This window comes from Xyrauchen texanus, chromosome 37 (assembly GCF_025860055.1).
Source record: "Xyrauchen texanus isolate HMW12.3.18 chromosome 37, RBS_HiC_50CHRs, whole genome shotgun sequence".
Taxonomy (NCBI): domain Eukaryota; kingdom Metazoa; phylum Chordata; class Actinopteri; order Cypriniformes; family Catostomidae; genus Xyrauchen; species Xyrauchen texanus.
The window spans coordinates 16,455,493-16,474,500 of NC_068312.1; the positions used below are offsets into that span (position 1 = coordinate 16,455,493).

The 19,008-nt window shown below is 38.4% G+C and overlaps 1 protein-coding gene across 1 annotated transcript in view; it reads right to left on the reverse strand.

The window, feature by feature from the left end:
• The window catches only part of LOC127630694 (nuclear receptor corepressor 2-like), a 168,849-nt gene that overhangs the window by 91,651 nt on the left and 58,190 nt on the right, over positions 1-19,008 (reverse strand). Inside the window, exon 4 of the mRNA XM_052108404.1 lies at positions 7,110-7,287. Coding sequence (XP_051964364.1) covers positions 7,110-7,287 — 178 coding nt within the window. The remainder of the gene's footprint in view (positions 1-7,109; positions 7,288-19,008) is intronic.

Consider the following 19,008-nt stretch of genomic DNA (forward strand, 5'->3'; position numbering starts at 1 on the left):
CAACCGAGGTATGCAGCAAAGCATTTGTGAAGCCACAACACGCACAACCTTGAGGCGGATGGGCTACAACAGCAGAAGACCCCACCGGGTAACACTCATCTCCACTACAAATTGGAAAAAGAGGCTACAATTTGCAAGAGCTCACCAAAATTGGACAGTTGAAGACTGGAAAAATGTTGCCTGGTCTGATGAGTCTCGATTTCTGTTGAGACATTCAGATGGTAGAGTCAGAATTTGGCGTAAACAGAATGAGAACATGGATCCATCATGCCTTGTTACCACTGTGCAGGCTGGTGGTGGTGGTGTAATGGTGTGGGGATGTTTTCTTGGCACACTTTAGGCCCCTTAGTGCCAATTGGGCATCGCTTAAATGCCACGGCCTACCTGAGCATTGTTTCTGACCATGTCCATCCCTTTATGGCCACCATGTACCCATCCTCTGATGGCTACTTCCAGCAGGATAATGCACCATGTCACAAAGCTCAAATCATTTCAAATTGGTTTCTTGAACGTGACAATGAGTTCACTGTACTAAAATGGCCCCCACAGTCACCAGATCTCAACCCAATAGAGCATCTTTGGGATGTGGTGGAACGGGAGCTTCGTGCCCTGGATGTGCATCCCACAAATCTCCATCAACTGCAAGATGCTATCCTATCAATATGGGCCAACATTTCTAAAGAATGCTTTCAGCACCTTGTTGAATCAATGCCACGTATATATATAAAAACAACATTTTCAAAATAAACATAATTACAATACTTTTTTTTGATACAGAACACTCCTCAGACACCTAAAACAATTATCACATGATGTTACACTTGCTGAACATCATGTGCAGTGATATTCTGACTTGAGTGCGGTGTTTGTGATCGCAGGGTGACTGGACAGTGTTATGGTGATATTTCCACTGAATCTCTCTGCATGAAAAGCTCTCAGCTGCCATGACACCATCTGTGGCAAAACATCTCGAGACTGTGGGCATACTAGTGTGCGTGTATGCATTTTTTTAATTTTAAAATGCTGAAACTCAAAATCAATTATTGTAAGTGTAAACAGTTAAAGGATGGGCAAGGAGGAGGCGAGAACCGCTTGTCAATGTAAATAATAATTTAATGAAAACTCAAAAACACATAAACAACGCACATGACGGACATGCCCGTAATTCTCTCTCTCGAACAATCGCCACCGCCGCCTTTATCCTCATGCGCCTCATCAGGCCGATTGGGGACCGGAGTGCGATATTCGACCGGCCCGCCCCCTCCGATCCACAGTAAGGTGACATTGTTTTTTGTTGGGAAATATTTTTATGAAAAACAAAAATCTGAAATATCTTGCTTGCATAAGTACTCAACCCCCACACATTAATATTTGGTCAAGCAACCTTTTGCTGCAATAGCTGCTTTTAGTTTTTTGGGACACATATGTACAAGCTTTGCACACAGTGACGAAGTGATTTTGGCCCATTCTTCTCGGCAGATTTGCTCCAGGTTGTTCAGGTAGGTTGGGTGACACTTGTTGACTGCAATTTTCAAATACTGCCACAGATTCTCAATAGGATTGAGATTAGGACTTTGACTGGGCCACCGTAGGACATTTATCATTTTGTTCTTGAGCCACTCCAATGCTGCTTTGGCCTTTTGCTTAGGATCATTGTCATGCTGAAAGGTTAATTTCCTCATAAGCTTTAGTTTTAGACTGAAGCAGGTTCTCTTGCAGTATTTATAGTACATACATTATATATATATAAATATACATATACACATATATATATATATATATACATATATATATATATATATATATATATATATATATATATATATACACATATATATATATATATATATATATATACATATATATATATATATATATATATACACACATATATATATATATATATATATATACACACATATATATATATATATATACACACACATATATATATATACACACATATATATATATATATATATATATATATATATATATATATATATATATACACATATATATATATATATATATACACACATATATATATATATATATATATACACACACAGTTACTTTGACTGGGCCACCAGTATATAAATATATATAAATATACATATACACATATATAAATATACATATACATATATATATATATATGTATATATATATATAGGCATTGGCTTAAAATGCCTTGTTGATGCTAGAGGTCAGAGGAGAATGGGCCGACTGATTCAAGCTGATAGAAGAGCAACTTTGCCTGAAATAACCACTTGTTACAACCGAGGTATGCAGCAAAGCATTTGTGAAGCCACAACACGCACAACCTTGAGGCGGATGGGCTACAACAGCAGAAGACCCCACCGGGTAACACTCATCTCCACTACAAATAGCAAAAAGAGGCTACAATTTGCAAGAGCTCACCAAAATTGGACAGTTGAAGACTGGAAAAATGTTGCCTGGTCTGATGAGTCTCGATTTCTGTTGAGACATTCAGATGGTAGAGTCAGAATTTGGCGTAAACAGAATGAGAACATGGATCCATCATGCCTTGTTACCACTGTGCAGTCTGGTGGTGGTGGTGTAATGGTGTTGGGGATGATTTCTTGGCACACTTTAGGCCCCTTAGTGCCAATTGGGCATCGTTTAAATGCCACGGCCTACCTGAGCATTGTTTCTGACCATGTCCATCCCTTTATGGCCACCATGTACCCATCCTCTGATGGCTACTTCCAGCAGGATAATGCACCATGTCACAAAGCTCGAATCATTTCAAATTGGTTTCTTGAAAATGACAATGAGTTCACTGTACTAAAATGGCCCCCACAGTCACCAGATCTCAACCCAATAGAACATCTTTGGGATGTGGTGGAACGGGAGCTTCGTGCCCTAGATGTGCATCCCACAAATCTCCATCAACTGCACGATGCTATCCTATCAATATGGGCCAACATTTCTAAAGAATGCTTTCAGCACCTTGTTGAATCAATGCCACGTAGAATTAAGGCAGTTCTGAAGGCGAAAGGGGGTCAAACACAGTATTAGTATGGTGTTCCTAATAATCCTTTAGGTGAGTGTATATATATATAATTCAGTGGGCCCCTTTTTTTTGTTGCCACTTAAATGTAAAACTTTATTATCGACACTGGTTGTTTCTATCTATAGATGGCCTTATTGTTGACCCCTGACTTTTTATCTTAGCATTGCTACCAGAACACCAGATGCACTTAAGGTCCAGTTCAGTGTCAATAACATGTTTATGAATCACAGACCGACAGAGTGCTGGTTACGTGAGTCATCTGACACCCTGAGCTGTAACAAGCCATTAGATACAGACATACTGGTTCACACCTGTCAGAGTGGCTGCAGGTATGCTGCAAATTACAAACACATCCCACACTAGAGCTCACCGGTGTTTGCATGTGTGTCTCTTTTCCACATCTGATGTTTCCTCCCTGAGTCCCCTGCTTTCAATTCTCTTCTTGACTCACTCAGTTTCATTGAGTTCATTGAATATGACAGCTCTTACATAAAGAAAAAGGAGAGATTCCTTGGTCCACTTTGACTTTACAGTGTCCTTTCAAATGTTCCTCTGTGTGTCCCTCTTACCAAAGCATGCTCAAATCCTCAAACAAATATTCTTAACCGTCACATCTAGGTCAGCTCCATTACTAATTAATTACTGTTGCACAATGGCTTCCACATACACAGCTCTGTCTCCCAGCCATATTGTGACGGCTGCTAAAAATATTCAAAAGCTTTAGGGGAAAGTCACTACAGCTCAGCACAACAACTCTAGATCGAGTGTGTGATCACACTGACCTTAACACACAGGGTTTCTCTCTTAGGGTGTAATTATGTTGCACTTTACATCAAACCACAAGCAGAAGGTGTTATCCCAGTTACCTTAATCGTGTTGCACATGATTAAGGTGCATATTAAGGGGTTAGATCCAGCTGTCCTTTACACCCTGTAAAGCACAAGGGCATATACACACTTCCAAGGTCCTTAGGAGCAACACATATCTTATCCTTTCAAGACATTAACAATAAGCCCTTTATATGTATGCATCATATTTAAGCCAAATACATAAAATGTAAATCCAAGAGCCCAGCTAAGAGAGCAGGGGTGTAACGATTCACTCATTGGTTTGGTTCACGATACTGAACTCACAGTTCAAAAAAAGATACGTTTGAAAGTTGTTTTACTTTAAAAGACATATACAAAAGAGTTCAATTCCTATAAAATATAGCTAAAAGTTAATCTCTTAAAAGTGCTAAATGATCCATCAGAGAAGAACTTAAAATCAGCCCAGAAGAGAGCGATGGTGACACCAAATGGAAATATTAGCTAATAATTCTGCATTGTTGAAAGGAATAATAAGGAATCATGTTAGATACATATGCTGATTGCACACAGTTACTGATTGCATACATGTCAAATGTTTTAAATTAAAATGGCATTTTTCTAAAATAATGACTCTGATTACATCTAAATATTCTTTTCAAAAATACATGTTTTATGGAAATGCATAATTATCCAGTTAAATAATAATAATTTAATGATAAAATCAAATCAGACATTACATATGACGCTAGAATTATATTCCCCATAGCATTTTTATAAATAATATTCAGCATTATATTTAGTATAATAGTATAATAATATTTTTGCCAAACAGTGCAATTTGTGTTTCATCAGACCAGAGGACATTTCTCCAAAAACTAAGATCTTTGTCCCCACGTGCACTTGCTAACTGAAGTCTAGCTTTTTTATGGTGGTTTTGGAGCAGTGGCTTCTTCCTTGCTGAGGAGCCTTTCAGGTTATGTCAATATAGGACTCATTTTACTGTGGATATAGATACTGGTCTACCTGTTTCCTCCAGCATCTTCACAAGGTCCTTTGCTGTTGTTCTGGGATTGATTTGCACTTTTCACACCAAACTACATTTATCTCAAGGAGACAGAATGCATCTTCTTCCTGAGTGGTATGATGGCTGCTAGGTCAAATGGTGTTTATACTTGCGTACTATTCTTTGTACAGATGAACGTTGTACCTTCAGGAATTTGGAAATTGCTCCCCAAGTATGAACCAGACTTGTAGAGGTCCACAATTCTTTTCTGATGTCTTGGCTGATTTCTTTTGATTTTCCCATGATGTCAAGAGTTTGAAGTTAGGCCTTAAAATTCAACCACAGGTAAACCTCCTATCAAAAGCGAATTGGCTAATTGTCTAAAGACTTGACATAATTTTCTGGAACTTTCCAAACATGCACCGCTCACAAAGCCTTGATTAACAAACCAAATATTATTGATAAAAATCTTTTTTTGTTTTTAATGAATGTTATTTTACTTCCACTACCCACTGTTGTGGTCTTTTAAGAACAGAGCTCAATTACAGTATATAATATTGGGATATCTAAGTGCTCTATATCTGTTATCATTAATATCCTGCTGGATATTTTTTGCTGTTCTATCCACAAGCTGAGACTGTTCCCATAGCCAAGGTTACACTAATAACATTGTTAAATCTTTTGCCAACAACATTGTGTCTATTCCCATAAGACTCCTCACCTGTTGTTCCAATGAGTGAGAGAAAAGAAAATCTCTCCAGCAGTGAATAAACAATCTCAATATAATGGCTATGTGCTGCACACTTGACAAAACCTGATACAGTTTGGTGGCACCTACAGTTGTAAAGTAACAGAAATGGATCTGTCAAGGTGTGAAGCAGCTGAATGTTGTTACAGAGAGAGTGCAAATACACCTACACACACCCTTCACAGAGCCCCTGACCTAGAAAATCGAGTTCCTAGGAAGTTGCAGAGAAACACCAGTTATTCCAAACATCTGCCTATGCCGTTTACCGTTACACCACACACAAACTTTCACTCCATTTCTCTCTCTCTCTTCTCTCTCTCTCTCTCTCTCTCTCTCTCTCTCTCTCTCTAACAAATAAAGCCACAGCTTTATAAAGTCAAAGGTCCTGGTTTTCCAGAAATTACTCTAAATCTATAATACACTTACAATCCAAACAGTATTTACACACATCTCTGTTCTGAGCAGTAATATGCAGTGGCAAAAGGCAGTGCTGGCCGGAGTGATGAAAACACACAGGCTGGAAACAGTCAGCCTGATTTACGAAGCCAATAAATTTGGATGAACTGATAATCTGCTGAACAGACTTATTATCGCACATCTCTACAATCTGACTAATCCATGTAAACCATGCAGCATCCTTTCTAGCCTAATCCCAAAACACTAACAACACACAAGCCTGAGGATTCATGGCCAGTTAAAGCTCTCTGTTTGCCAGAGTGAACATTAAAGCTACCAAAGTCCCTTTCAAGGCAAGGCAATTCACTTGGCGGCCATCTTTGGAACATAACCTGGAAGCCTGAACAGCTATTTCTATGGATACCAGCTAATGGGCATGCACGTTCTCGAGACAAATGATAGGCGATGTCTGTATCTAAAGGGTGACTGTCTTGTTTACTTGTAAGGCGAGATTTTTTTTCAACATTTGTTCGCCATTGAGCATTCCAATTTCTCCCATTCATTGTCTCTGCCAAACTGTCTCTGAAGCTACTTATACTGCAGCACTTTACAATAACAGCAGCTCTAAATGAAAACACCAAGGGCCTAATGTGTGAAACATTGTGTATACTTCATTTTAAATATGTGCGTACCCACAAAATAAAGTTTTCAGATTTTAAAACAGCGGACACTGCGGACAATGTACTTTATAAGTCCCGGTTAGTAAAAGATTGTGTGTACTTGTGTGCACTAGTTTTATTCCCCATTTAGTCACCTCCCTAAAAAACCATTTAAGGAGCCTACACCTTTTTAAATATGTATGACATCATCTGCATATAATTTCCATATGCTTTTAGCCATCCAAACACATGATACTACCATACATAACAGTACTGGAGACAATACAAATATAGACTAAAGAAAAAATAAGTTAACTATCACCTGTACATATAAACTACATTTAAAAAAATATTTTCTTAATCAGAATATTTGGATGTTTTAATATTTTTTGATAATCGAGGCAATGTGATTTTCATGTTTGACTAACGACCATCTGCAAATAAGAATGCTGACCTTAACAATATCTTCAGCTCCGCCCAAAGTGAGAGGCTGGCGGTGGGTCGGATGGCGAAGAAGAGACTCTGCCCCAATTTCCAAGCGAGGACGCTTCATCTCAGAGTACTCTACCTCTGGCTGGCCGTTGGGGTCTTGCATGTAAATGTGTTCATACCGGATATGGGGCTCTTGACCTCTGTAGGAGGGAGAAAAGAGCGGTTAGGTGAATTATGGGTACGGTACAGACATTACCCTAATCATAAAGAACATCAGGATGAAAAGGTTAACAAAGCATCTAGTCTTTTCACACACACTGAAGTTGATATTTAACAACAGTTACACCATCTGACCAAAATGTCTTGAACTGCCTCAGATGGGAGAATATGAATCAAGTAATATGGATGCCACGGTCTGAGTTTTGATGGTTAGATTTAGGGCTGCATCTAATGATTATTTTGACAATCGATTAATCTAACAATTATTATTACAGTTATTCGACAATTCTGCGATTATTGCGTTGGTTAATCATTAGCTCTTAACCGATTATTCAACTTGTTCCCTGGCTTGAAAGGCAGTATTAAACATGCTTACTAACAATAAAGATGACAAAATCATCTTTTAAAAATACCTCTAAATGACATTCACTGAATTAAAGGGAAACTTCACTTCAATCCATTTTTAACACACACAAAAATTAATTCTCTTTTATTAATAAAGCTGCGTATTGACAAATATTTCTTCACGATATGAAATGCACAGTGACATTGATATACTGTATTTGATTCAATATAATGCGCGCTATCGCATTATAATCTAGCTTTAGCAAGTGTGGGCTCGAAGGACGAGCATCCCCGTGACAGAGTGTGTATCAGCCGGATGCAGTTTCAATCTCTCCCCTTTAGATCGGGACATTTGCACAACTCATAGAAGAGGCGCTGACCGCAGAGGGAAATGCCAGAGACAGAGATTGTAGTTATTTACATGATCTTCTTCCGTACTGTTTGAACTTTAATAAAGCTATAACACATTAAATATAACTGCATTTAAGATGTAACACCGGGGTGTTTCCTTTCAAGAGCTCCAGCTCCGCTTATTCCAAAACAAGAGTGCTTCTGTATTTACTTATTTGGTATTTTTGTATAATTCCCGCGTACGTTGCGATCTACATAAGATGAAGCTTGGAAGGTTTAGAGTGCATCTGGACTGTGAGCTGTGTAATTCTTCTTCTCATCAGTCAGGCGCATGCTGCAGTGCTGCTCTCACGAGTCATCATTACAGTTTAATGTTACATTAAATGAGATCAAAAGACTATTCGACAATATTGTCGATAACGTCGACTAATCGTTTCAGCCCTAATTGCTTTCAGCAAACAATAAAATATTTAACTCTGTGACAAAATCTTTGACCCTGCTTGTTAAAACATTACACAAAAGTTGACGTTGACCAAAAACCCATCCTCTGCTGCACTGAATAATTTTCAGAAAAACGTGTAAATGGCAGGATGGCTGAGGTTATATCATGTATTTACATGTTTGTGTTGTGTTGTCTGCCGGATGGTTGTTTTCTTCACTGTATAAACTGCGTGTTACCACACAGCTGAAGTTTCACTTACTGCCCTCTGGAGTAAACAGGTGGTACTACAAGCTTGCATTTCTCAGGAATCTCCCTTATTACATTGCGATTAATTGCGTAAATTTTTTGCAACAAGCAGAAATAATGTGTGTGAAAATTGCAAAAAAAAACTTTCTTAACTAATCTGTCCCGCTTAATTCAATAAGTAAAAATTAGGGATGCACCGAAATGAAAATTCTGCGCTGAAACCGAAACCGAAAATCCAAGATGCTCTTGGCCGAAAACCGAAACCGAAATTTTTACCTATTTAAAAAAAAAAAAAAAAAAAAGTGTATAATTGTATTAATTTTATACTTTTTCATTAATTTCATGATTTTAATGAATCTGAATTGAAAAACTACAAACCAATAAAATAAAATCACACTTTTATTGAAAGTAACACACCAATATTGGACAAAAAATATATTAAAACTATATTAAATATTCATCTTCTTTCAGTTCTGTAAAAATCTAATTTTACAGATTTTATTAACAATTATCCAAATAATGTAAAGTTTTAGAAAACTATTATATGCAAAACAACAGTCAAGTAATGAACTTAGCTAACATCTTTCAAAAAGTTTAAATATGCAACAGTAATTTTAATTCAAACAAAAAGGCAGAACACAGAATGGCAGAGGGCCTCTATTCCACTGATCTATATATAACTATAATATATAATTATATACAGTATATAGATCAGTGCTCTGTTCTGTTTATGTAAACGTATGTACACTTTAAGTGAACATTATTGTGCAAAACAGCAGTAATTGAACTAAATCCAACCTCAGCTGTAAACGACAGATGTATCCTCAAGTGAAGAACAAGTGTAATGTAATTGCTATACACATCATATTGGACCGCTTTCTATATAAGTACAAGTGACAGGTTTCTCTTCAAGAACAAAAGTTGCTAAATGTTCTGACAGTCTCTCCTGTCAGAAACCTCATCAAGAACACGAGATGCTGCACTGAACAGTTTCTCACTCTCTGTGCTGGTGCTTCGGCAGATAAATACCTGTGTGCAATCCGCGCAAGCAAAGGAAAGCCGTCTTTGTTTATGCGACCGTAGTCAAGGGGATTGTCGCTTCTGGCGTAGTTCAGATAAATACGTCTCAAGTTGTGGTGTAGCTGCGCTAGTTGTGGCACTGCTGTGGATCGGGGCGCTTTCCTGTAGAATCTCTTGCTGTACTCTGTATATATCAGTGGTTCTCAACCTTTTTTTGAACAAACGCCCCCCTGACCTCTTCATGATCCTCTTAACACCCCCCAAAAAAAAAAAAACACTTCAGAAATACTATTACAGCCAAACAATTGCAACACTGATACCTGAAGCCTGAGTTTTTGGTAAAAAAAAACTGAAACAGAAGTTTCATATTGTATTTAAACTACATGTAAAAGCCTCAAGTTGAGTAATATTGTGTTTGGAAAAAATGCAAAAACACATGGATTGTTTGAAAGGTATTGCAAATTTATTTAGAAATTCAAACAAATTCAGGCTCACACACAAATTTTTTTAAGATGAACCAATCACGTGAACAATAACGTAACTAACCTAAATGGCCAATGAAAAAGCAGCGGTCATTCAGCGACTCAATTAGGCAATACTAGGCTTCAAATTTGAATAGCCTACAAACGGTCATTTGATTTCAAATGACAAACAAAGACGACAACAGCTCGGCCACCTGAACTGAACCGAAGAAAAAACGACGTCAAAAACAGCCACTTTTTTTTTTAATTAATTTTTGTTTTTTGAGTTTTGAGAATTGAGTTTTGTGACTGGCAGCCAACTTTTTAACATCAGGACACAATGATGTCAGCTTGAGCCGGAGTGCGCCTGAGGTAACCAAATTGAGACGGCTGCGGTACTTCGTCTGCATGTGCAAAGCTTGACTGAACCCCTGCTCAACAAGGTATGATGTCGGAAAAGCAAGGAGCAGAAGACGAATCCTCTTCCACAAAAGAGGGAAACGCTGACCATGCGTGGCCCACATGACACGCCAGCCACAGGTCCGAAAGGTTGACTTGGCCTCCTCATCATTTTGGAGGTCGATGAGAGTTTCTTGAATTTCGTCCTCACTCCTGGACACATCCACTTGAAATGGCTCCATCACCCACTCAGGGACATCTAATTGGTCGAGGTCCCTGAAACGGATCTCCATGTCCGCCTTCACTGCTCTCAAGTGATCGGTGTAACGCAGCAGGTGGTTGTCGGTCAGCTCATCAACCACCTCAATGTAAGTACAGAAAGGCAGTTAACGTTACTGAGATTATTTTTAGGCTGCCTTTGTAAATTAAAATATACCTAATAATAATACTACTACTAATAATAATAATAGGCTACCTTGGCCAGCTGAGGGAAATTATTAAATTGGCGCCTGCTCAAATTTTGTTTGTACAGCTCCAGCTTGGCGAGGAAACTGCAGATGATTGACTTTGAAAGGACCAGTGTCACGGCAACTCCCTGGAGCTTGAGTGACACTTCATTCATCTTCCCGAAGAAATTTGCCAGGTAAAAGATGTCACCGCGACAGGACCACAGCGTGTCCCTTAGAGCTGCGTCGGCACCGGCAAGAAACTCCAGGACACTTGTGAACAACTCACACAGCCTAGCCAGACAGTTGCCCTTGGATAGCCAGCGTACCTCGGTGTGGAGCAGCAAGCGCTGAAACGCTTCATCGTTCTCCTCGCACAGCTGCCTGAAGATCCGGTCGTTCAGAGCATGGGCCTTAATTTTGTTTATGGCCCTGACAGCGATGTTCAGAGACTGGTGGAGAGAAGGACTTATATTTTTGGCCACTAAATTGTGATGGTGCAACATGCAGTGCACTGTTAACACCTGCGGCACACACTCCTTTAACAAAGTTGCGAAGCCACGGTACCTGCCAACCATAGCGGGAGCTCCATCTGTGGCACAGGCGAGGATGTTGGCAATCGGAATAGAGTTCTCCAGCAGGTAGTCACTCAGAGCCCTGAAGATCGTCTCCCCTCGCGTGTCAGTGAAGAGATATTTGGCAAACAAAACGTCCTCGGCCACATCTCTCTCAGACATATAACGCACATACGCCATCAGCAGAACATTATTATCTATTGTCGTGGTTTCATCCAGCTGGATACTGAATGGATTTTCACGCAGTGTGGCACACAACTGCTGCTCTGTATCCAGCGCCATCTCCTTTATTCTCCGAGCCACACTGTCATTGCTGAGCGGGATGGCCTGCATCACTGGCGATGGGTCTCTCTCCATGATGGTGGAGATGGCCTCTTTAATCGCTGGGATAACCAGCTTCTCCCCCACTGTAAATGGCAACCCTGACTTGGCTATCAAGAGAGAGATGTTATAGGAGGCCAGTAACCCACTCTCTGTCTGGTTTACCTTCCTAGCGAACATCTTGGAGATGGACTGTTTTGAAAGTTGATCCTTGAGGTTCTGAAAATACGCAGCATCCTTGGATGCCTTATCGGGGTGAATTTTAGTTAGGTGCTCCTTTAGACGGGACGGTTTCATTGCCTCGTTAGAGAAAACCTGCTGGCAAAGCAGGCACATCGGGAGCTGGGTGTTCGTTGGTGAGGGAATAAAGCCATACCTAATGTACTCAACACTATACTGTCTGCACTTCTTGTTTTCCGCCATGATGTTTAAATGTGTTTTGATATCAAAATTGTTTTAGCCTATGTAATTGTGCTTGTGTGCATTTTGATTGGACACATTAAAAACCGCGAAACTTGTGTACATTTTGATTGGACACATTCTTTCTACCACTCTGACAGCTGCGGCATTTGTTTTTAGGCGTTGCTATGGAGATAATTTGCCGGTAACTAGCCGAGTGGGTTATTAGCAACATTTAAATATGAATTCATTAATTTGCACAGACATAATTTTATTTTACATTCAAATGAACATTGTATGTGTTGTCAGAGGCTTAAACGTTGTGATGAATAACAGTGAGTAACGTAGGGTGACCACCTGGCTATTGCTCTGTTGCAGGTCAGCAGACCTGATTTTGCGGGACACGAGGGAGAGAACTTAAGTTACTATTATTATACTAGGTGAATAACTGCAAAAAGACATCTAATATAAAATCAATATTTATATTATTATGACTTTATTATTCCCATCGGCCAATTACACAATGCAGAGTAGAGATCAGCTCTAACGTCACCCGAATCAGCTGTTAAAAACAAACTCACCATCACCAATGATTTTCTCCGATTAGATATCCGCACCCGATCATCACATTACAATTAAAATTCTCAGGGCCAGATGTACTAACGCTTTTGCGCCCACTTCAGGCGTATTTGTTTCGCAAAGTGCGCATAAAACCATGGCAAGGTATGTACGAATGGGACGCACCGAGATGAAAGCGCAGATTGCCTGTCGCAATTGAAAATGGCAAAATGCGCTTTTCGTGTCATGCATATGGGATGGACAAGGGGAAAGTGGGAGTGTCACATAAATAGATGGGAGGGGAAGCGTAAACTGCGCCTAATTATGCGCCTAATTATGTATTCTGCTTTATGTACAGAAAAAGCCGGTGAAAGCACGCCTCTATTTTGCGCTGAAAATTCTCCGCCTCTTAAAAGCATGTGTAACTTAGGAAGCGGCTCTCCTGGCATATCCTCCTGGTGAAGTGGCAGCAGTAATCCGAGCAAGACGAAGACATAGGCTAAGGAGAAGAGCTGAAAAGATTTTTGCGCAGGCCGCCTGTTGAGTACCTCTGAGTAACGCCCCCCGTTTGTGCCTGAGCGCCCCCCTCTCTGCTGCCTCGTTCACACCCAACACTGTCCAAACGCCCCCTAGGGGGCGGTACCGCCCCCGTTGAGAAACGCTGGTATATATATATATATATCTTGAAAGTTCTGCTGAACAAACACTGCAGATCGCAAATGTGATGTCCTTATCAGAAACTTTGAAGAATTTCCACACCGCTGACATGATCGGCCTTTGTTTGGTAGTGCCGTTGTGGAATTATCTAACAGCCGTGATAAGGGCTAGATTGATCCAGATTGAAATCAGAGCACTGAGGGGCGGGGCGAGGAGGTATATATTTTCGGCCTTTTTTCTCTTTCGGACGAAAACCGAAAGTGCCATTTTCGGCCGAAATTTCGGTGCATCCCTAGTAAAAATGCATTCATGAACGATAATATATCCACAACTTGTGTTTCATGAATAAGGCCCTAAATGTGTAATCAAGCATCAAATCATGAAACAATTGTTGCCACATATCGATCCAAATTAACGCTTTGGTGCTTCTAATGACTACTTGATCTTAAATGATAATTTCAAATACGTTACTTTGCCATGTTTGTAAAATTGCAGATGCATTCTAGAGACCTGGTTATGTTTGAATGACCCTTAAACAACCTTCATACATAGAGCCTAATAGTTCAGAATCATGGCTTCTGAAGGTTTTGTTTTTAAACAACAGTCCAATTGTGCCCTATTTCATGTTGAATAACCAAAGATTGTTTCCTATTCTGGTTGACTGTTCCTATGATTGGAGCATTATAAGCTCCTGAATTACCCAACACTATCCAATTTAATTAAAATATAACACACCCCTGGGTGCACTTTGTCTGTGGTAGATGATAGTGCAAGTTTGTTTGTGTCTTTTCACTGGTGCGTTCACTAGTGGAACTGATCTAAACCAGAGCAAAGGCAATGTGTCCATTAACAAAAAGCAATCAGTGAGAAGCCAGGAGGGAAATAATGCATAGAAACGGATGAACACTCACTTTAACCAAATCCCCCAATTTAAATAGATGCTTGGCACTTACATAATCACATCATCAGACTACAGCTTTCATCCAAGCTCTCTCACTCACTATCTTTCTGTGAGTGGGCAAGATAATCTGATCTGCGGGCAGGATTGTTCATACACAGAGGAGTCACACACAACGAGAGAGAGAGAGAGAGAGAGAGCAGAGCAGAGCAGAGCAGAGCAAAGCAGAGCAGGTTTTAACTGGCCCCTGGCCTCATTCTGAATTTAGGACAGATCATGCATGCTTATGGTGTTTGCGCTATTGTAGAGGAACTTGCCCTTGTACTGCTGCCAATCTCTCTGTCTTATATCCATCTAACTCACTCTCTCATTCACATGCATAGTTACCAACCATCTTTCTCTCAATCAATCTTGATTTGAGCTCTCTCAATCCCTTAACATCTGCCTTTCTCTCTAGATAAAAGGTGAAAAGACAGGAAAACACTTTTTTCACAACTATGACTTATCATCACATAGCAACATATGGTCACACAGCCAACACACAAAAAACTATATCAAAACAAACAGGGCTTCTATTTATCCAGCCCCATTTGATGCAAAAAGGTACACTCAACAAAAAAACATATCCTAAGGTCTAGCAGGTTTCCATCTAGGTTATCCATGTCTCACCATTCACCAACACATGATCATTTAAAACTTTCTAGAGAAACGCTTAAGTCAATGGTAATGATTTCCTTGCTCCCGAATTTGTCATAGAGCCTAATCCTGGTGAACAAGGTTTGAAATTAGCACCCATCAAATGCAGATTTTTCATGCGCAGTGGCGGGTAAATTTGTTGAAGTACAGCCACTGTGAAGGGCGACCCGTAAGAAGTCTGAGTGATATATGACAAGAAATTAAGATGCGCATTTGAAGAAACGTGTGATTATATATTGAAGAACCAAATGCAGGTATGTCATGCACGAATAATTTTGTTCATCTACCCGCAACAAGCAGGAGACCTGTAAGACATCTCAGAGTGACACATGATTTTAGACACAAGCCATGCACTTGAAGAAACTGTATAATATTTTATTATATAAAAACAGACAAAAGAAACACACGAATGTAAAGAGTTATCACTCCTTTTTCTCTGTTTCGTTCATCTGAAAACTGTTTGCAAGAATAATGTCGTCTATGAGAATGCAGCAATCTCCAATCATATCACGAGGTGCTATAAGTTTAGTTTGCTTTATTTCCACAGAGCAGTTCACTATTACGCATTGAGAATGCAACTCTGCAGGTTCAGTAATATATATGTTTCTATTAAAGAAACAAAGATGAAAGTGATTAAATCATAAAATAATACAAGACACCTTGAACTTAAAATGTAGTTCAATTTGTTTTTATTAAGGCAGCATTACTGTTTTACCAAAATGCAATGCAAACACATTCGATAAGAAAACACATTTTGGCAGCAATATTTTGGGAACACAATTCCGCAATTTTATTTTATTTTTTATTTTTTTTTTTAAGAGTAACCATAATTTCATCCTAACAGCCATTGTAGATTCAATATTTTAAAGACATTAAATAAAAATCTATTTAATTTAAAAAGCACAAGTGAGAAGGATATTCAATCATTTTCATTGATATGCACTTTATATTTAATTTAAAATTATACATAGTAGCTTAATAAAAACATTAACATTACTTAAAATAATTAATAAAATATCCTTCAAAATGTTTTACTAATACATTTTTGTGAATGAACAAGGTGTGCAAAGCTACTTTACTGACTTCATTTTGAAACCCCAGTTGAACAATGCATAATACTAAATTATTACTGTTACACGTCAGGTTTATTATTATAATATAATGCTGAATTATCATTATTATTCTGATTATTGTATTTGCATTATACAGAAGGAATATATTTCTGTCCTGTTTGCTTCACCTTCAACTGGGGCTTTTATTTTGACCGTATGTGCTGTCGTTTCACTTCAACTTCACAAGAAGCTTTTATTTTGACACCAGAATTGCAGAAGTATTTACTTCAATAGATTTGTATGATAGATTGTTGCCATTACTAATGTTGGAAGTGCGTATGCTTGAACCTGCATCACTTTGATTTCACAATGAATGTGAACTGATCTGAGAGTGTTGCACACAGATCAGTCCATCACCGGTTTGTTCTGAATCACACACAGACCATGTTTATTTGTCTTTAAATCACAGCCTTTTGTGGAATAATAATCACTTATGAACAAATAGCCATGTTGATGTTATTTTGATTAATTGTGCAGCCCTGAAGGATCATCAAATTAGTCTACTGATGCGCTCTTTATGAAACTTAATGGCCAAATAAAAGCACTAAAATCATCACAATATTGGTAAATTTTATATTGTCAGCAAAATTAGCTAGGTTATATAGTTAATATTCGATATATCGCCCAGATCTTAAACACAAGGGATGTATTATGCCAGTGTTTCCCCAACCACTGTGCCGCAGCACACTAGTGTGCCATGAAAGATTGTCAGGTGTGCCGTGAAAAATTATCAAATTCCACAAAATATATAAATGCATGAAAAAATTTAAATTATAATTTCAGGGATCCAAACTCCTCACCTTTCGGGGAAATTCGACATTTTGAAACCATAATCGGTCACTTTTGTGATTGTGAAGATCAATGATTAATGTGCAGAAGTGACTGATAATTTTCACATGACTCACGTCAGCGCTGCAGAATACATTGAAGTGACGTCACTTTACACCAAAGTGTTTTTCACACACACGTTTTTGCTTCACCAACAATGTATTTGAGAGTACTAAGCAACAAGAAATATTTAAAAACAGTCAAAATTTGTGAAGAGACATTGAATGTCTCATAATTACTTTTAATTAAATATTACCTTATTGTTTACGAATATCAGAGACTCCAGTTATTGAACTAATTTAAATTCACCCATAAAATGCTTCGACCTAAACATAAACAAGCCCTTTTATTAATTTCTGCTATCAAAGCTACTGCAAGCTTTTTTTGTCTCTTCCAAATACATGTTTTCAATGTTTATTGCGCAGATCTCCCGCTTTTTTAAGTGACAAACTCATAAAATCGCCCCTCTGTGATGCTTTCTGCAACTCTTGTCATGTGGAGGGCGATGCGGCGCTTGACGCTGGGTTCAGCCTCCAGAACCAAATTAAAATTGCCACGTGACGTCGTCTGTCTGAAACAAAGACGCAAAATCTAATGACAATTGCCTCAGCACAAGTCTCCCTTGATGTGTTTACGCACAGGTGAGCACCCAGTTTAAGTTGATGCGGACCAGGAGGAAGATGAGTTGTCGAGTTGAGTTCTGTTCAGTACATTTTTTACGTGTTTTGTCATATTTTAATCGTATTTGTTTTTTGTAATATTGCTTCGTTCATGTCGTGTTTTAGAGGCCTCCGCTGTCAATGAGATGAAAAAACATGTGGTGTCTCTGTTGTTCATCTGTTCTCTTCATAAATAAATGAATGCATAATCTGCTAAATGCTCATCCTGTAAATTTGGGATTAAAAATGTGAACTAAAATAAAAGCTATTAAATGACTTATTATATTAAAATATGAAAATTAAAATGACGGGTAATAAAAGATTATGACTGAATTTTTGCGACCCGGTCCTTCAAAATGACGGACGATGAGAAAGTCTGATGGAAGCACTGTATGTGATTATTTATTTATTTTGTGCATAGCTGAATATCAAACATTACAAGTAAACGCAACTAAGATTGACAGAAAACATGAACATTTTCTTGAAAAGGAAAAATATTGACGATGGTTAGCCTATGTGGGATAGAGGTGTGCCGTATAATTTTTTTGTCATAAAAGGCAGAATAAAGGTTGGGAAACACTGTATTAAGCACAAATGTATTATGTATTATTTATTATGATTATTATTATTATTTGTAAATGTATTATTGTCTTTTTGTAGGCTAGAAGTAATTTTTCACCTGTTGTCAATGACGGATGCTTGCGTGATGACAGATGGGGCCATTGGAGACGGTAAATGTTTGGATTTGGGGAGGCGGTAATACAAGATTTGTTTGATCACTTTGTTAGTATAATTGCTTTTTTCATTTCGTTTAAAGTGCAATTTGAACTTTTTTTGTGTTTCAATACATTTATTACATTTTTTAAAGCAAAAACATTCACTGACCCTCGGCAGGGATGTTGGCGATATAATCGGATATTGGAATATTTTGTAAGGCGATTATCGTAAAAATATTTTTACATATCGCCCAGCCCAACAGGGCTGAACAAATGTAAAATGCTGTCATTTTATTGAGACACACAAAGACATGTACTCAATTCCATATTGCAACATGTTACTTTTAATTGTTGCATATTTGTTAAAAATGTAAAAAATATACTCCTTAGTGAAAAAAATTACCGACCCTGATATATGGCTTTTCACACAATGCTTAATGTGCTAATCGGTTAACATCTTTAAAACCCTGCTTCTAACCCCGGGTAAAGCAACATTTCACATTTGTAATTTAGAAAGAGACACTCATATAATTCTTCAGTACTTTTACGCGTGGTTTACATTCGTCGTCTGAG